The sequence below is a fragment of the Sciurus vulgaris genome (assembly GCF_902686455.1).
Source record: "Sciurus vulgaris genome assembly, chromosome: 12".
Lineage (NCBI taxonomy): Eukaryota > Metazoa > Chordata > Mammalia > Rodentia > Sciuridae > Sciurus > Sciurus vulgaris.
Genome location: NC_136473.1, coordinates 39,113,870 through 39,133,245, shown reverse-complemented (window position 1 = coordinate 39,133,245; position 19,376 = coordinate 39,113,870). Strand labels below are relative to the sequence as shown.

The 19,376-nt window shown below is 36.4% G+C and overlaps 1 protein-coding gene across 32 annotated transcripts in view; it reads right to left on the bottom strand.

Annotated features, from left to right (window-relative positions):
• The window catches only part of PARD3 (par-3 family cell polarity regulator), a 685,332-nt gene that overhangs the window by 551,373 nt on the left and 114,583 nt on the right, over positions 1–19,376 (bottom strand). The window contains exon 1 of one of the 32 annotated variants that reach the window (XM_079107648.1): positions 10,927–12,027. The exons of the other annotated variants lie outside the window; for them this stretch is intronic. Coding sequence (XP_078963774.1) covers positions 10,927–11,067 — 141 coding nt within the window. The 5' untranslated portion in view covers positions 11,068–12,027. Of the gene's footprint in view, positions 1–10,926; positions 12,028–19,376 lie in introns of those variants that run through there. 32 annotated transcript variants of the gene reach the window in all.

Genomic DNA, 19,376 nt, shown 5'->3' with positions numbered 1-19,376 from the left:
AAACTTCTCAATTTCAACATGAATTCCAAAAAGAGTTCTTCCTTTTAATATATTTGGGGATATCAATGTCTGTATCAATACCAAATGCAATTGAAACCTTTTACTTAACCAAATTAGTGGTTGCTACTGTCATTTCAGATCCAAGCAAACAAGTCTTCATGTATTGAATATGTTCTTCTAATTCACTTCTGAGTTCTTAAACACTCTGACCTATTCCTCTGCAATGACTTATACAGAATTTGCAGACAATATGGAATTGTTTCATAAATTATATGTGTGTATATATGTGTATGTATGCAAAACAAGTGCATACACATATACACACACAAAGGGAAAAAATATGAATGCCCAAAATTTAAAATGAGCACATTTTTAGGAAAGATGTAACTTATGTTACTGAGGGTAACATAAGTAAAATCAGAATTTTAAGAAAGATGACTCTTTTTCTAAATGAAAAAGAAAACTTGCTTGGAAAACTTTCCTGTGCCTAAAATAATCTGTAAGAGTTATTAATGACTGAGATTTCCAGATGTGTTTATAAAAACAGGCACAGCGATTCAAATAAACTAAGAGATAATTATACTGAAAAAGAGATTCTCAGGAACCACCTAAATTGCAATTGCTAAATAAAAGTCAATCTTAAAAAAAAAAAAAAAAAAAAAGGAAAAAAAGAAAAAAAAAAAACCACTTTGGATAAAGAAGGAACATTACTGGGCATTAGTAATATAGTAAAACTCTATGGATACTCCTATGGAGAGTATACAATAAACACTATGTGGCTAATTAAGTATCAAGAAAATGCTTTTTTCCTGTTAGTATTCGTTCACTTCATGATACAATACAAAAATAATCTAAGAATCTGTTTTTCTAAGTAGAAGCTCAAAACTCAGTGTTACCATTAGACTCTAGGTGGCACTACAGGAATTACTCAGCACAAATCTCCAAAAGATGAAGACAAGTTTTGAACCTGGCCTTTTGGATCTAATATGGAACCAGACCTTGATTTGCACACTGAACTCTCTATTTCCCCTCTGCCCACCCCCAGCTACCCTAGACCTTTCAAAACTATTCTAAACCTAATTATAAATAGTTAGCCCACAGCATGACTACTGACACACAGGTTGAAATTTTGGTTTGGAAATTCAAACACCAAAAATCATCAGGGGGGAATCTAGGTAGTCGATGGAAACAAAATCTGAAATTAAAATAATACTGACAGGTCAAAAATAAGAATTCCATTTCTAAACACCAAGTGTCATTCCACAGTGCTTCATTAAACACACTAATCAAAACTGAAAGCAACCTGGAGGGTGGGGGTAAAAAGATCAATCAATGGAGCCCTGCACTGGTATTCACTATGGCTAGACCAAGAGTCAGTCATTTGAGGCTTCAATGCTGTCACTTTATTCATCACTGAGCCAGGAGAAGACTTTGCAAAAAAAAAAGACTTATTTTTATTCATTTTTATTTCAGTGCTTTTGGCACTGAAAATGCATACTGATTTAAGACAATTTTGTATCTGAGCATATTTGAAAACTAGTTGCAGCAGATGATTCTAAGCATTCAAGTATTCATCTAAGGGTAGCACAGGATAAACATTTTTCCAGCCAGTCCAATGGAACAAGTTCAAAGACTGACAGTCAAATACCAGCTCAGGTTTATGTATAGATCAGCTACTATAGTTAACATTTGCTCATTTTAAAATTCCATAGGAAATACTAATGACAATGTGATAATTTTGTTAAGATTAACACATAATCAGAAGCACTATAATCATTTGTGAGGGCTGAGGGAGAAAATACTTGAAGTTTTAATGTTCTAACATCACATAAAACAAAGTGAGGAGGAGGAGGGATTTTCTGAAAACCAAAGGAAGGAGGTTCAATATAACTATCAGCAGTACCAAGTTCCTCGTCCTTTAATTTCCAGGAGGGTCCGAAGAGGAATATGGATTTTTTTCTCAGGTGGCCTGTAATGCCTAAAATGGAAAGATGAGAAGAGCAGCCAACAGCTACTTGTTTGCAGATAAAATGCAGTAAAACAGCTCAGCCACAAGTATTTAATTCCTCACCTACAACAATTACAAATGAAACAATACAGATTTGAGGGCAGGGCCTCAACAAACCTCATTTTGACCTTATCAGAAAAATTCACTTTCTACCAGTATAAAAATACCTTTCCCTGTAAAACCCTTCTCTTTCCATTACTGTACTGTCCCTAAGGGGAATCTGTAGGTGCTCACTACCGAATATAACCTGCTCTACATAAGTAACTGCATCACTGTTGAGGAGGAAGATTTGAACTGGGTGTTCATCACAGCTCACATCCATTTGAGTAGGTTAAAGAGAGTTTGAACACCAGGCCAGAAAGGGCTGAGAGAGAGGGAGATGAAAAACAGACAATTTTCTTCCTCCAAACCTGGCTTTATAGGATTTCATTATTCTGACTTCCATGATATAAAAGCCTTCAAAGATGGGTAGAACAGCACTCCAAAGCCTTTGTAAAGTTATACTTAATTTTCATGGATAAGCAAAGGAAAAAGAAATTAGGACCTTTCTCCAGGCAAATATTGATTCATTTCCACATCTTCATCCACTAATTCCACTAATACCTGAGTGCCTCTGTGTCAGATATTATTCTGACAGGTGGGAATACAGCTGGGACTACAACAGATGAAAACAGGAGACAGAAAAGAGAGAGAAAGCCTATACCTACTAAAGAAAAGTTACACAGTGCAACAGAGGAGGAGATAACAAGTAGCTAGTAACTAATGAAAAGGAAAAGGATCCCTTACACATACCTATTTCCCTACAGTTAGGTGATTTGGGAGTTCTAAGTATCAGCATCAAAATGTGATTTTTTTAAACAAAATTTTATCTAAGATATCTGATGCTTCAGATGGTCTTCAGATATAGGTACAAAAACATAACCCAAACTCATTTATTAAAAGTCTGGTTTTTAATCCAATGACAAAAGTAAAATTTCGCAATTTTAAAATAGATGTTATATGACAAAGCACTTATATATCCACCCTGAAGGAATACACTGAAAAGTCATCCAAAGTCAGATAATATAACTAGTGACTGATGATCATTAACAAAGTCATGCTTTAAGTCGGAGGAGTATGAGATTCCTGATTAGTAACCAATTTAGAAACTTCAATATTGACTTTTTAATTTCAACCCAAAGGAAGGTAGCTTACCTGTGCTAATAATAATAATGACAGCTGATAAAGTCCATTTTTGGCCTGTGATCCTGAGCAGCAAGAACTGAGTGGCTAGCCTCCCATCTCCATGTCCTGTCAACCCTACCACCTGTAGATGCTTCTTCACCTGCCTCACAGCACAATGAAGCCTCCATGACACCTAACACAAAAACACGAGGCAGCTCATGCAGGGCTCACCAAACACCACTGGTTCCCTGGTAGGTGATAGTCACAGGTCTCTGCTCCATATGCTCCTAATTCCCATTGTAGTGAATACAAATAATATGCTTAATTGCCACTGGGTTCCTTTACAAATCTGTCACTAAATAGTTGTATTATCTTCAACAAGCCACCTGACTTTTCCAGGCTGTTTCTTTACCTGAATGCACAGTGGTTTAGGCAGACACTTAAGGGACCTTTTACTGAGCCCTGTCCCTTCCACCAGCAGAGGAGATTCTGATTCAGCAAGCCCCGAGTCAAGTTTGGGGATCTGGGAGATGGGGAATCTGTGTGCATAGCTGAGTGTCTATAAGCCTGTGGTTCATCCGGTGATTAAGAATTCCTAGATCAAGGTTGTGGGTGTTGCTCAGTGGTAGAACACATGCTAAAGCATACACAAGGTCCTGGGATTGATTCCCATCACCAAAATAACGGGAAAAAATTGTAAGAAAAATTTCTAGATTAGATGGCATCTAAAACCAAATCAAGTTACAAAATTCTGAGTCCGATCCAACTCCACATTGAACAATCATAACCCCTACCCTTGATCAAAGAACTTTGTTCATTGTTTGTTGGGTTTATAATTTCAACTTTATTTCTAATAGGAAAAAAAAAAAAAAAACAGTGAGGGAACAGAGATCACTACAACCCGAAGTTTTAAGTATCTGGACCTCACAAAAAAGACAAGAATGTGACCAGTGGTAGTGGTGTATGCCTATAGTCCCAGTTACTAAAGAGGTTGAGGTAGGAGGATCTCCAGTGTAAGGCCAGCCTAGACAACTTAGCGAGACTCTGTCTCAACTAAAAAACAAAAAGGGCTGGGGTATAGCTCAGGGGTTAAATGCCCCTAGGTTCAATCCTCAGTAACAAAAACAAAGTAGCAGGCATAGTGGCAGGTGTTTGTGGTCCTAATACTCAAGATCCCTTGAATTCAAGAGCTGGAGACCAGACTGGACAATATAGCAAGACCTCACCTCCAAAAAGAAAAAAAATAAATAAAATTAAAAATAGTTTTACAGCCAGGCATAGTGGCATACACCTATAATCCACCTACCCCCCAGGCTGAGGCAGAAGGATCTTGAGTTCAAGTCAATGAGACTCTATCTTTAAAAAAAAAAAGAAGAATAAAAATAGAAAAACCCCCAATTAATAGTATTGGTTTTGTTTATTTGTTTTTGTATTACTAGGGATTTATCTCAAGGGCTCTTAACCACTGAACCACATCTCCTTTTTATTTTGAGACAGGTTCTCACTAAATTGCTTTAGGATCTCACTACATTGCTGAGGCTGGCCTTATACTTGAGATCCTCCTATAGGTATATGCCACTGTGTACACTCCCTAAGAAGTAGTTTAAGTCAGGGAACTCAAATTCATGTATAGATATTCAAACTATCTAAACTGCCAATTTAGATAGGGTTAAAAAAAAAATGTGAGTAAAACTTGAAAGAGGATAAACTTAAAGCTTCTTCCTCAAGTAATATATTAATCTCTTCTATAATGTTCAAACCTTATTTTCTAAAAAATAAGAGTTTTAAGGTTGTTTGGCGTCATATTAAAATACAGAAGCAAATCTGGGTTTAGGGAGGCGCGGCTATAGCTTCAGTATTTGGGAGGTTGAGGCAGGAAGATCATTTAACCTCTGGAATTTAAGACTAGACTGGGAAACAGTGAGACTACATCTCAAAAAAATAAATAAAATATAGCAGTAAAAAACTAAAAATCTTTACCATATGCATCACAGTAATACATATTTTAAACTCCAGAAGAAAATTAAAAATCAAGAAAAATACTATGGGTATACAAGTACCATACAATGTTACAAGACAAATTTAAACACTGGAATAAGTAGAAACTGAAACAAGCTGAAAGAGCTTGATTAAACTGTATTCAATGCTCATTTTATGTTTAAATTCTTCCCCAAATAAAATTATATGTATTTCCAAAACCCAGAGAATTGATTCTCATAAGAGTTAATGTCACTGTCCCATCTATTACAAAGATTGGCATTAACGGCATAGTTTGCACTTCTATAAGAATTCAGAAGTGGTATTCCTAAAGTGAAAAAGAAGATCATGAATTTCTTTTTTTTTTTTTTTTTTTTTTTAAGATCATGAATTTCAAAAACGTATTTCACAACTCAAAAAGTACAACTTAAGATCTACATATCAGGGACAAGTCCTGAATTTGGTTACATATTATTATGCATAGTTTTATCTCTTTCCTGCCTTTACAATCAAGTATCAAACTGAAGCCTCTGAAGCAAAATTAACATAAATTGCAGTGCACTTAGTTCACAACCAAAAAAAGGTAAACAAAAAATTTACCACCAGCTGATCACTCGTTCATGCTAACCAAGCAACTACATGTTCCCTCATGGCATGCTCAGTCATTTTTTAATTTTACAGAAACAGTTCCTCATTGCAATCATGTTTAGCCAGTTCATCATATACGCTGTATTCCCTATTCAATCAACTTGTATTAAATCCATTTTGTTTTAAAACCGGGTGTGGTGGCACACACCTGTTATCCCAGTGTCACAGGAGAATGACAAGCTGGAGGCCAGCCTCAAAAACTTAGGAAGATCCTCAGCAACTTAGCAAGAGCCTCTCTCAAAATAACAAATAAAAAAGGCAGGAATTTAGCTTACTGATTTTTAAGGAAAAAAAAAAGTTTGTATTAATAAGCACAGTCCTTGTAGTTTGTAGAAGAAACATTGCCCTTCAAACAAATTATATTGATCCTCAGAATTACAAGACCTAAGTTGTTTTGTTTTGTTTTTCTTAATTAAAAACCACAGAGGTCCCATACTGGTCCTTCTGTACTTTGGAAACCAAGGCCTGCTTTAGTTAGTATTAGGATGTGGCAAAATTTCTATCTGAAGCAACAGATATGGAATAAGAGAAAAGCGGAAGACCTTGCTGGATTAAACACTCATTTTTTTTTTTTTTTTCATTTCATCCTCTCTCTCACCTTCACATATTTCCATTTTCCATTAATATCTACATGCTCAATGCTCTGGAATATTCTATTCTTAAACTCCAAGTATCTCAGCTTAGTTTAAACTTAGCTTCCATTTCAGACCAAGCCATCTTAATAAAGAAATGTCAGTGGAGAACTGGGAGTACAATTAATGCCCAAAACACTTCAACAATAACATTTCTCTAAAAATAACAGGTGAGCCTACTTCACTCCAATTGGAAACCCCTCAATCTGAGGATAGCTTGTTTTTGGAAAAAAGCTTATTTGTGTGAAGTAATATGCAGGCAGCAAATACTTAAGGTATGTTTCTAGTTTGTGCTTTAAACTAATATTTTGAGTACTGCTGTATATACATTTTCATCTGATTACATAAGGTAAAGTTAAATATATAACAAATTAGAAGCTATCCTTGAAAATATGAACTGCATTTAAATTTAGAACTCACGAATTGCTAAGGAAGAATACAAAACTTTCACAACACAAGAGTAACAAGAAATTAATATCTATATTTTAGTATTAAGCTCATAGAGAACACATTTCACCATGAGCACCAGCTGGTCCCCAGGCAGGTCAGGCAACTTCTTGCCCCTGTGCTTTTGCCCACCCCATCTCCTCCACATCTCCCAAAGCACTATTCATGAAATACCAGTCCCCCAAATAGCCTGTGAAGCCAGTGACCACTAGTCAAATAAGTTTTAGAAAAACTGCACCTATTTTTTTCTCCTAGAGCCTCCTTAAGCTCTAACATGTCCCCTAATTAGGAAGTCTAACTTTGTTTAACCTTTTATTAAGATATTTGTGGAACACACCTTGGAAACTCTATTCTATTGTGTGAATGGTTACATGTGTGATATCACTCAGTCCTTGGTCTCGTTGGCTTCTAAGCTGATAAATACTTAATATTATTCTTTCCGAGATGAATATGAATACTTTTCTAATTTTATCAATTCCCCTTGTCACAGAATTAGATGGACTTTGCAAAACTTAACCAAGAGCATTTTGGGTGTGAAGGATAAAACCATGTTTCTCCTTTAGGTCTGTGTGGCATTAATAGCCAATACCACCTTTTCTGTTATGATTAGGAGACTACTCTGATAATGAAAGGGGGGGGGGACCACTTTTACTGGTTATCTACACTTTCACATTCTGCTTTCTATTTAGGAATCTAATATATTCTCTTTCTACAGGGGGCAGGGGATTGAGCCTCGAATACAACCACTTTATGAAACAGAAGAGGTATATTCCTAATTCAATATATATTCTTACCAAGTTTTCTAACACAACACTTAAACAGAACATATGTGTTTTAGTATTTATGACAAAATTGCACTTCAAATTATCCTAGACATATCTGCATTTGCTCATTAACAAGAAGTGGCATTGTCAACTGTGGAGAAAATGACTGGTATAAAAATACAACTCTGTGTGTACAAAACTAAATTCCAATTAACTATAACTCTACTGCACGCCACTTTTCATAATACGTGGGAAATTATAAGACAGCACACCTATCTTTAAAATCTCTCTTTTTAATTTTAAAAATCATCTAACTTTCCGAGTTATCAACACTGTTATTTCACCATTGTTTAATTTTGTTTTTGGTACAGTGAGCTACATCCCAGCCCTTTATATTTTTTATTTTGAGGCAAGATCTTGATAAGTTCCTGAGGTTTTCACTATATTTCTGAGGCTAGTCTCAAACTCCTAATTCTCCTGGCTCAGTCTACCAAGTCACTGGGATCACAGGCATGCGCCACTGCACTGTTGTTCCACTTTTAGGAAACCTTATCAGCATGTATCATTCTGCAGGCTTCTACACTGAGATTGTGATTTCCTGTATAATGGAGATATAGAAGTCAGCACACAAGCAAATCTGTGTATATCTATACACAGATAAGTAATCACAATCTAGGTGTGAAAGTAAATGCCTTGAATCCATGACTGGCTCATGCATGTAACCTGATGTACAAATTTAAACCTATAGAACACTTAAAGCCATGTTCTATTTTTGTTGAGGTACGAATTTCAATCTTGCTCACTATAATTGAATCCCTTACCTAATGAGTCTAAAGAACTACCAAATATACAATATTTCAGTTTTCTTGGTATCCTCCTCCCCTCCCCCTGTTCCATATAATACATGATCTCAATTCTCTTGACAAGTCTCTGAGGGATGATTATGCTCTTGTTCTAACTACATCTCCTTCCCCCAGGGAAAGTATACAAAACACTGATTTTTAACTTATGGCTTTTATGGAAATTTTTCCTCAAAGTGATGCACAAAACTGAAATCATATGCTGCTTAAATGTCACATACTGGTTTGTAGCAGAGAAACAATACTCTGAAAAGGGGGTGTTTCCTACTTGAGGAAAAAAGAAAATGTTTTTCTTTTACATCAGTGTTATATACTGCCATAAAGAAAATGGCCTAGGAACTCTGCATAGGACAAGCTCTTCACCTGTACTACCAATGTCCCTATGCATCCTCTCAAAAGCCACATCTCATTTTAAGGTGGAAAACATATCATTTTACAGAAGAGGTTGGAACTTAATAATTTGAAAGCATGTTTACAAGAGCTGAACACCATCACTGTTATTACCACCAATGGAACTTCAAGCAATTAAAAGCAGTTTAGGGCAGGAAGTTAGAAATGCTTCACAGAATTTAATTAAACAAATTGGATTTTGGCAGAGAACTACAGGTCAACACCCTCTTTTATAAACAATGCCACAAACTCCTTAAGGACAAAGAAGGCACTCATATTTCAACTCTCATGTGTCAAATACCAACACACAGGCCCCCACCTTCAGCTTCAAGAACAGTTTTGAACTCATTGCTTCTTTAAAAGGGAAAAGATTTTGCCAACTGAATCAACAACAATGCTTTCAGGTATTACTTTAATTTCCTTATTCCTATGTGGTATTATTTTCTAGAACTCTACACAGAAGTTTGAATTTCATAAAAGCAGGTTTTACTACATGCTTTTGCTCCAATTACATTAATCTGAACACAACATTTTCACATTGAAATAAATCAGGATTGCTGCCTGGTGGCACATTTATAATCCCAACAACTCCAGAGGCTGAGACAAAAAGACTAAAGTTCAAGACCAGCCTCAGCAACTTAACAAGGCCCTAAACAACTTAGTGAGGCCCTGTCTCAAAATAAAAAATAAAAGTGACTGGGGATGTAGTTCAGTGGTAAATTGCTCCTGGGTTAAATTCCCAGTACCAAAAATAAAAATCAGGATTGCTGAAAAAGTTTAACCAGCAAGGTGTATTATAGTTGTGATTTGTCCTAGAGGCAAAACATTATTTATAAAATGATCAGAGATTCAGCCTATCTCAGACTTTATTTCCAATAAATATGTCAAGGTTCTCTGTGATAATAAGGAAAATGAGGGGGTGAAGACTAAAGCTACTTAAGATGTAGTTGACATGCAAGGACCAAAATATATGTAGCATTGATACACAGTCATATTGTGGCCACTTCTCTACACCATTTAGACAAATATTCCCAAAACAAATATCATTCATAAACTAGCTAGAATCCATACCACTGTTTTAAGTTGAATTTTAATTACTAGAAGAAGACACAATTTTCCTGGCAGAGACATAAATACCATGGTTTCACAACTGAAAAACAACTATTCTATCAAAAGACCACTGGAGGGCATACATAAACCATAGCATTCACCCAAAAATAAACTGTAAAGGTGTGTTTGGGGGGGGGGGGGGCAGGGATTCACATTTGTATATGTGAGATTATTTTTACTAGAATCTATTATTTGTGTTTGATAACTACAAAATATTTCCAGAAGTATTAATGATAAGAAAAGGAATATAATTTTTTTTATTTTTACAGACTGCATTTTGATTCATTGTACACAAACAGGATACAACTTTTTGTTTCTATGGTTGTGCACAATGTACATTCATACCATTCATGTAATCATACATGTATGTACACAGGGTAATAATGTCTGTCTCATTCCACCATCTTTCATACCTCCACCCCCTCCTCCCTCTCATTTCCCTCTACATAATCTAAAGTGTAGAAAGAATATAATTTTAATAGACAATAGTATTAAAAATAAATTATGTATTATCTGAACAGTTTAAAATTTATGTATTCTACACATAAATGAAGCAAAACTAAATTCCTTTTATTCTAATAATTTGTTTCTGCATAAAAGTCAAGCTTATCCTTTTAAACTGGATAACAAAGTTCTTCATTAAAACCATGTTTTATCAGAATATTGCATATTAGTACTCAAAATCTAACATGACAGATGTTAGTATTGAGACATGTATAACATCCTTATAATAAATGAATAAATACACAAATGAATAGTGAGTTTCTACAAATAGATTAATGGCACAGAAAATATGATTTCAAAGCTATAACATGTTCAAACTAATCAAGGAACTTTTCCAAAAGAGTATTATGGAAAAAAATGAAGAACAATATTACTTTCAACTCCAAAGAAAATGTAAAGGGGTCGGAAATTTCTGTACCAACCTGCCTTTTGCTGATTTCTGATGTGGCTCTTTTGAGATTCAAGGACCTTGAAAACCTCAGTGCCTTCACCGAGTCCTTCCTAGAGACACCAGAAAAAGAGTAATACCTCCCTGCCGGCTTCCTCTTCAGCCTGTCTGCCATCTTGATCCATCAGAAAGGCAACATCCACAATGTCCCAAGTTTCAAAACTAATTACAAAGTAAAATGATCCCCTCCTCAAACAGTATGCAAAACCCAACTATATGGCCTATGTTTTTTGCTCAGTCCTCAGGAAAGGATAACCACCTAAGAATACTCAGGAAATAGAAGACAGAGCCCATTCCACATTAAGTAATCCTCAATGGACAGCACAGACTTTGCATATGGCAACATCAACTCTAAGATCTCCACAGAGACCAGGTTTAGGCTCCTCCACACCAAATTAAAACAACCTTCACCAGTTAAACAAGCCTGGAGTAGTTTGTCAAGAGTAAAACAGGGTGTAGCAACACGCTTGGAGTCAGCAGGGTGTGAATAAATACGTCAGGTTCAAAGAGGTTTCTTTAACTCATTCCTTGTCAAAACAGACAGCAGGCCAGCTGGCTCCAAGACAGACACAATCACAACTCCTACTTAAAAACATAAGTCCTCTTAGCCTGACTGTTTGGTTAAGTTCTGTTAACACTTTTTCTTTTTTGGTGGTGGGGGGAGATACTGGGGATTATCCCAGAAGCACTCTATCACTGAGCTACTTCCCCAGCCCTTTTTATTTACTTATGTATTTTTATTTTCAGACAGGGTCTTGCTAAGTTGCTGAGGCTGGCTTCAAACTTGCAAACCTCCTGCCTCCAAGTCACTGGGATTACAGGTGTGTGCCACTGTGCCCAGCTGCGTGTCCACTCTTCTTCCAGTGAATGAGAAATTGGATGATCAGATGCTCAAATGCACCGGTTTTACTCAGAAAAATAGAGAACAAAGTACGAAACATTATTCATTAGGAGTCTAGGACACCCTTCATCTGTCCCAGAAAGGGGAGGAAGGGTGTTATTATGCCCTTTCCATATCTTATCTCAGGTCTAGGTGAACTGATGTTGAATGTGAGGGACATTCAGCAAATGAGACCTAAGGACTAGGGTGTAGCTCAGTGGTAGAGTGCTTGCCTCCCACATCTGAGGGCAGAGTTCCATCTGCAGCACCAGTCGAAAAAAGAAAAGAAGAAGAAGAAGAAGAAGTTTGTTTTTAAAGACATGAGAAAGCCAGGAGCTATGGCCCATGCCAGTCATCCCAGTGACTCAGAAGGTTGAGGCAGGAAAATCACAAGTTCCAAGCCAGCCTCAGCAGCTTAGCAAGATCCTGTCCCAAAAGAAAGTGTGTGCGTGCGTGCGTGCGTGCGTGCGTGTGTGTGTGTGTGTGTGTGTGTGTGTTGGGTGGGTGGGGGGGCTGAGAAATATAGAAATACATCAACAAAAATATAGGATTTTATGAATATTCACAGTACAATTAATACTATTCATAATACAGTCACATAAAATTCAATACTTTAGGAAACACTCAAACCAAATGGTTGAAAGGAAATACATTCGAAGTAATATTTTCTTAATTTAGCTACTAATCCTAAGTATTCATTCTTCAACAAGAGACAATTATTTAAAAAACACATAGCAATCATTAAAAAAACCACATAACTGAAAAAACTACAAAACCAAATATTAGCTTTTACCAGAAATACAAAGCTGATGCATAATACAAACATAGGAAATTTAAAGATGACAGTGTTTAGCAAAGAGTTTTATACTACAGCACTGCTCCAAGTGTGGTCCCAGTCTACAATGAAGTACAGAAACAGTAAGCTTTTGGAAACACAGCAACATGACAGAGTAATATTATGTCTGCTGATTCTAATAATAGATGGAATAAGAGCATGCAAACCAAAGCCAACTTTTCCCAGCAATTCTTTTGCATTGTATTTAACCAAAGTATTGCTATGCCACAGATTGGAAAAAGAAAACAAATAAAATTATTCACAAAGGTAGTGACAGAAGCAGTTGTCAATTGTGTTCTTTGAAGGCAGAATATTCAAGACTATCTTTCTGGGAGGAAGGGACAGCAGAACCATGGCGAACAGGAAGCATTTTTCATCTGAAGGCTTACCAGAAGGTAACTCCTAATATTCCCAGTCTGAATATTCCCACCTACATATGGAACATTTCTTACTTTAAAAGCACTTGGAATTAAATTATACTATGAAAAAATAGATGCAAGACATAGCCTCATCATTATGGGGCAAAATCATTGTAGCTGAAAATATTTTGTTAGCAATATCATTTTCCCTTTACAATGAATCCCTAAAAGTAAATGTTCTCTATTCACATCAATATCTAAAGGTCTGCTTGGAATAGAATATAAATAGACACCAGCTAAGATAAAGAAAATTATTCTGCTATGGAAATTCAAGTGCATCCCATAGCAGCATCATTTTCTTTATATCTCAGGTTCCTAGCAACTGAGATATCACTGACACTGCACATTAGTGCTAAATAACAAATGCCTGGAGAGTAGATGTTCATCATCTGACTGGCCCTTTGGAAGGAAGTATCTCTTAGAATTGTTTTGCGAGAAAATAAGTCAAGCTCTAAGTGACACACTAAGATATAAAGAACTTCAGAATTCTTATGGACTCTATAATTCCCTCACTGTAGGTCAATTTCCACATTTAAACTATGTGCTTTTAACTTAGCAAGTCCCTAAGCAACTTAGTGAGGCCCTGTATCAAAATAAAAAAGGATGGGGATGTGGCTCAGTGATTAAGCACCCTTGGGTTCAATACCTAGTACCCTGGTCCCCCAAAAAAGTATGCACATATGTATGCATGCACATACATAAACACACACACACACACACACACACACACACACAGTGTGCTTTTAATATATTAAATAAGTTTCTCCTGTTAGTTAAGTGCTTGCCATTCTAACATTAACTGGTTTTAAGTCATAAATTTCTAGTGGCTTACAGAATGTGATTTTCAGAATATATTTTAGAAAGAATATCACTACTGTCTCAAGTCAAAGGCATAGCCTGTCTTAATTATCTCTTTACAGTATTTCAAATTCAGCTTCCCCCCGAAAAAAAATCTAGATTTCATTTTACTCTCATTCACATATTTTGAGGCAGGAGAATATTTTATCTGTATTTCCTAATTAAAACTTACTCATTCATATTTTCCTTCATAGTCAAGGGCTAGTATTAAGTCAAGGGTGTGGACCATCAAAAGAACCAAAAAAGATGATTAGGTTGGAATGACTGCAATTTTTGCCACATGAAAATGCTATTTGTCACATGTCTGTAAATACCATTAGAGTCTCCAACTCTAATCTCTTCCTTGGTCTTCAGATTTACAAGTCCAATGACCTACTTGACATCTCTATCAGATGTCTCATAAGTATTTCAAAATCAGCCAAATGTGCCAACAGGCCTGACCTGACCTTGAATCCTTTTTCCCTTCCTTAAGTCTTCTTCATCCAAGTAAATGGAACCTCTAAATCCCCTTCTCCATTTCTTCTGCTTAGAACACTAAAGAGTCATCTTTAATCCCTTCTCTCATTCCTCACAGTCTGAAATGCTGGAAATTTCAATTCCAAACATATGTCAACTCATACATTTTCCCCCCCAACTCTACTTTGGTCTCAGCTGCCATCATGTCTTCATTGTCTTGTTCCCTTCTCTTGCCCATCTTCTCACAAGTTTCTGAAAATATACATCTGATGATGTCACTCCACAGATCTCAAAATCCTCAGGATAGTCTCTGATGTCCTCCCTGCTCTCAACCCTGCCTCCTCCCTCTCCCGTGGCTCACTGCATCCAGTCACACTGGTTCCCTTTTGACCCATAAACACATCAACCGTTCTTCCACTCCAGGGTTTCATACCTGCTGTTCCCTCTGCCTGTGCTGCTCTGCCCCAGCTGTTCCCAGGTCTGGTTCCTTCCAATCCAAATTCCAGTCGACCTGTCTCCTGGGAGAGGTTCTTTCCAACCACTCCAAACTGTCACCTGCCCCTCTGTCATCTATCACATCCCACTCTCACTTCCTTCCTAGTATGCATTCCTAAAGGGAGCTCTGTTTTTCAGGAAATTCCCTGATGCTGCTCACTGGTTCATCCTCAGCACGTCTCACTATTTCTCAAATATATTAAGGACTGAATAATTTTTTATTAAACAAATGTTGGAAGGACCGAATTTGGAAGACCTGCTTAACCTTTCCTCAAACTCTATAATTTAAATTTAATAATATGAACAATGGGCACCAATAAATATAACTTGTGGTACAATTATACATGACAGTAAGCTCTTGACAGTTTAACAAATGTCATATAAGAAGACATAAAGAAATATAGCTAAAAATACACTTTTTTTTTTACTAGGCAAGCTAGCTTCTTTCTCCAACCTTACTCAATAATTAGAATACTTATTATTCAGGGGCAGGAAGAAACGCAAAGAAGTAGAAATAGACCTCAAAACCTAGGAAACAGGTTTAAAATGTGGTTGCTATCATTTGTGTTGCAGGTTAATACAAAGTGTGAGTATAACCTAACACAGAGGGTAGCACATGCAGTCAAAACATTTCTTAGTTATAAGCTGACTTACTCTGCATTTAAAGGAGAACCAAAGAGTCCAGTATCTAATTTTCCTCTTCTTTTCCTGTAAAATCCAGAAGGTGGGTCGGGGGGAATGTTACTTTCTATTATGATTTCAATTCTTCTGTAAATGATGTGATCTTTTTATAATTTAAAATTACTTCCTCTGAATTATCCAGATAATGTTTATTAAGAAGAAATTAAGAGTCAACTGTCATCTCTGTTCTCTGTGTGCTCTCTCTCTCTTTCGGAAGGATGTTACTATGGATGGCTTTTGAGGATGTAAGGAGGTAGGGATGGTGGGAGATAATGATACATTCTTTGTGTAGTCCCAAATACCAAATACTCAAAATATAAAACTGGGCTCTTTCTCATTTGTTTGTTACTAAGCATTGAACTCAGGGGACTCTATCACTGAACTACACCTCCAGCCCTTTTCTATTTTTATTTTGAGAAAGGGTCTTGTTAGGTGACTGAGACTTGACTGGAACTTGTCTCAGCCTCCTAAATTGCCAGAATAAAGGTATGAACCTCCATGTCCGCCTCTGCTTTTTTTCTGTTTCCGGAAAATAAACATACTGATGGTAATACTAGGAACTCTCAAAGTCTAAGGATACAGAAAGCAAATTATGCTTTTCTTCCAACAACTATTGCTGAGTACCACTTGTAAGCCATGTTCTCTTCAAATTGATAGAAATGTAAAAATAAGCTATTTAAATTTATTGTCTGTGCAAAACAAATGCCTTAGAGTCTGGTTTAGTTGTTTATTTACTTGTTTTCAAATCCTTACAAGCTGGTATTTCAGGAATGAATAGCCTCATTTGACACTGGTGGTAGAGTAGCTGTGACAGGGACAGCCAATGGCAACGACAATTAATTAATTTTGCCAAGACAACGCTAAAACATTAACAGGCTTAATCTTCAATTTAAAACAACTTCACAAGTAGGTACAATCATTTCCCATTTATATATGGGAAAACTGAGGCTAGAGAGGTTCAGTCATCTTCCCAGGCTCATTAAGTAAAGAAGTCACAGAACCAGAATTCAAATGCAGACAGTGAGGCTCCAGATTCCACTGCACAAGAAGCCCTGGGTTTATGAAGCAACACAAAAGTCAAGTGCAGCAAACCAAGTTATCCCACCTATGATTAATATAACTGAAAATGCAAGCTAGACTCTCTGCCCCACTTCTCCTGACTCACTGGTAGGTTAAGGGCCAGTCAACACTGCACAGGCTGTGCCCATACTGCTTATGAGGGGTCTTTACCCTTCTTGGCACTTGACTGCCTACCAGATTCCCTATCACTACCACCTCTACTGCAAAAAGGAAGAAATGTGGGCAAACCAGTACCCATAAATGTTTGTTTTAATGTTAGGAAATAATATTTTTGAAATTAATTAGCTACTAGTGTTCCACTTGACAGTTAGTTTAAATATTCTCTTCTTTAGAGTCTCACTAAAATAGTAAATTCATTTAAGAGGAAATTAATCAAGTCATCTAGTTACTGAAGACTATTTATATAAATTACTTCGATTCTAGGTTATCAAACTTTTAAAAATCATTCCTTCCCTATGCCAATTCATACTAAGGTTAAAATTTAAGAAGTTTCTATTCTAAGCTATATTTAGAACTGTCTAATGCTTTCTTTATATTGGAATTAGGCAGAAGTATTGAAAAAAATTTTTAATTGGAAGTAAAAAAAAAAAAAAAAAGATCCTCAGTTAGTCATATAGCCTACCCTCAGAGAAGACCACTATTGATATTTTTATTCTGTTCCTTCAAACTTTTTCCAACATAATTATTACTACTAAAATTAGACCATATTTTTATGCTGTTTTAACAGATTTGCAGCTGGTTCTCTAAATTATCTATGCTTCAGTGCCCACCTGACACCTTCAAGGAACTCAAACTCGCTAAAGTCAATACTCAACCCTGACCTCCCATCCCAACATGGTCAACTTGAAGAACTCTATACGTTGGTGACAAACCCACAAACTACACTGGGTTCAACCTCCATCATCTCCTGCCTCCCCATCCACTCTCATTCTTCACGTTTCTCAAATGTTCATCTGATCACCGGACACTCCATACATTTCCACTTGATCGTTCCTCCCACCCCCTCCCAAGGCAAACCTTGCTTTAACCTGGGCTTTGGCAGGGTACTTTGCTACATCTTTCATAGGACCATTCCTTTTGTTCAAAACTATTATCTGACTGTAATTGCACATTTCATTTTTGTAACTGTTTAATTTTTACTTTCACAATAGATGACCCTGCCCAAGAAAACAGGGACCACATGTACTTTCATTTGTTCTAATTAGTTATACATGACAGTAGAATGTACTTTGATACATCATATATAGATGGAATATAATTTCTTATTCTTCTGGTTGTACATTATGTAGAATCCCGCCAGTCATATAATTATATATGTACATAGGATAATAATGACTGATTCATTCTACTATCGTTCCTACCCCCATACCCCCACCCTCTCTTCACTCTCCTCCACCTAATCCATAGTAATTCTATTCTTTCTTAGCACTGCCCCCTCACCTTATTGTGAATTAGCATCGGCATATGAGAGAAAACATTCGGCCTTTGGTTTTTTGAGATTGACTTATTTCACTTAGCATGATATTCTCCAGCTCCGCTTACCAGCAAATGCCATAATTTCATTCTTCTTTAAGGCTGAGCAATATTCTATATATATATATATATGTGTGTGTGTGTGTGTGTATACATATATATGTACATACATGTGTATGTGTATATATATATATATATATATATATATATATATATATCACATTTTTTATCCATTCATCTGTTGAAGGGCACCTAGGTCTGTTCCATAGTTTAGCTATTGTGAGTTTAGCTACTATAAATATTGATGTGGCTGCATCAATTGTAATATGCTGATTTTAAGTCCTTTGGGTGTAAACAGAGGAGTGGAATAATTGGGTCAAATAGTGGTTCCATCCAAAGTTTTCTGAAGAATCTCCATACCACTTTCCATAACAATTGCACCAATTTGCATTCTCACCAGCAAAGTATGAGTGTACATTTTCCCCCACATCCTCGACAACACATGTACTTTTATTTGACTTTGTATAGCAGCATTTCGTACAATGCCTGGCATTTAACAGGTGTTTAGTAAACTGGCTGAACTAACTGAAAATTAACTATCATTACTATCTTTCCAAGCATATTATTATATATGTTGTCTTCTAAATTGTTATTATTGAAGCGCTCTCGTTTTTAAAAATTCTCAATCTTTTTCAAGAAAGGGTTGACACTCGTTTTTTGTTGTTCTTGTTGTTTGGGTATCAGAAATTGAACCCAGGGGCACTGAACCACTGAACATCCCCAGCCCTTCTTATATTTTATTTGAAGAGAGGGTCTCAATAAATTGCTTAGGGCCTTGTTAAATTGCTAAGACTGGCTTTGAAGGGTATACATCACCACACTTGGCTTTTTTTTTTTTTTTTTTTTTTTTTTTTTTGGTGGGGTGCTGGGGATTGAACTCAAGGACAGGGACACTCTACCACTGAGCTACAACCCCAGTCCTTTTTCTTTCTCATTTTGGGACAGGGTCTTACTAAATTGCTGAGACTGCCCTTGAATTTTTGATCCTCCTGCATCAGCCTTCCAAGCATCTGGGATTAACAGGCGTGTTCCAGAGCACCTAGCTGAAACTATATTTTGTCTATTTAATCTCAACTTCAAATATTCATCAGAAGGCAAGAGGATACATATGAATGCATAAATAAATTATTCCTTTTGATTAAGAAAACAAAAAACACATGTCATAAGTATTCCCCTAGTGTGTTTTC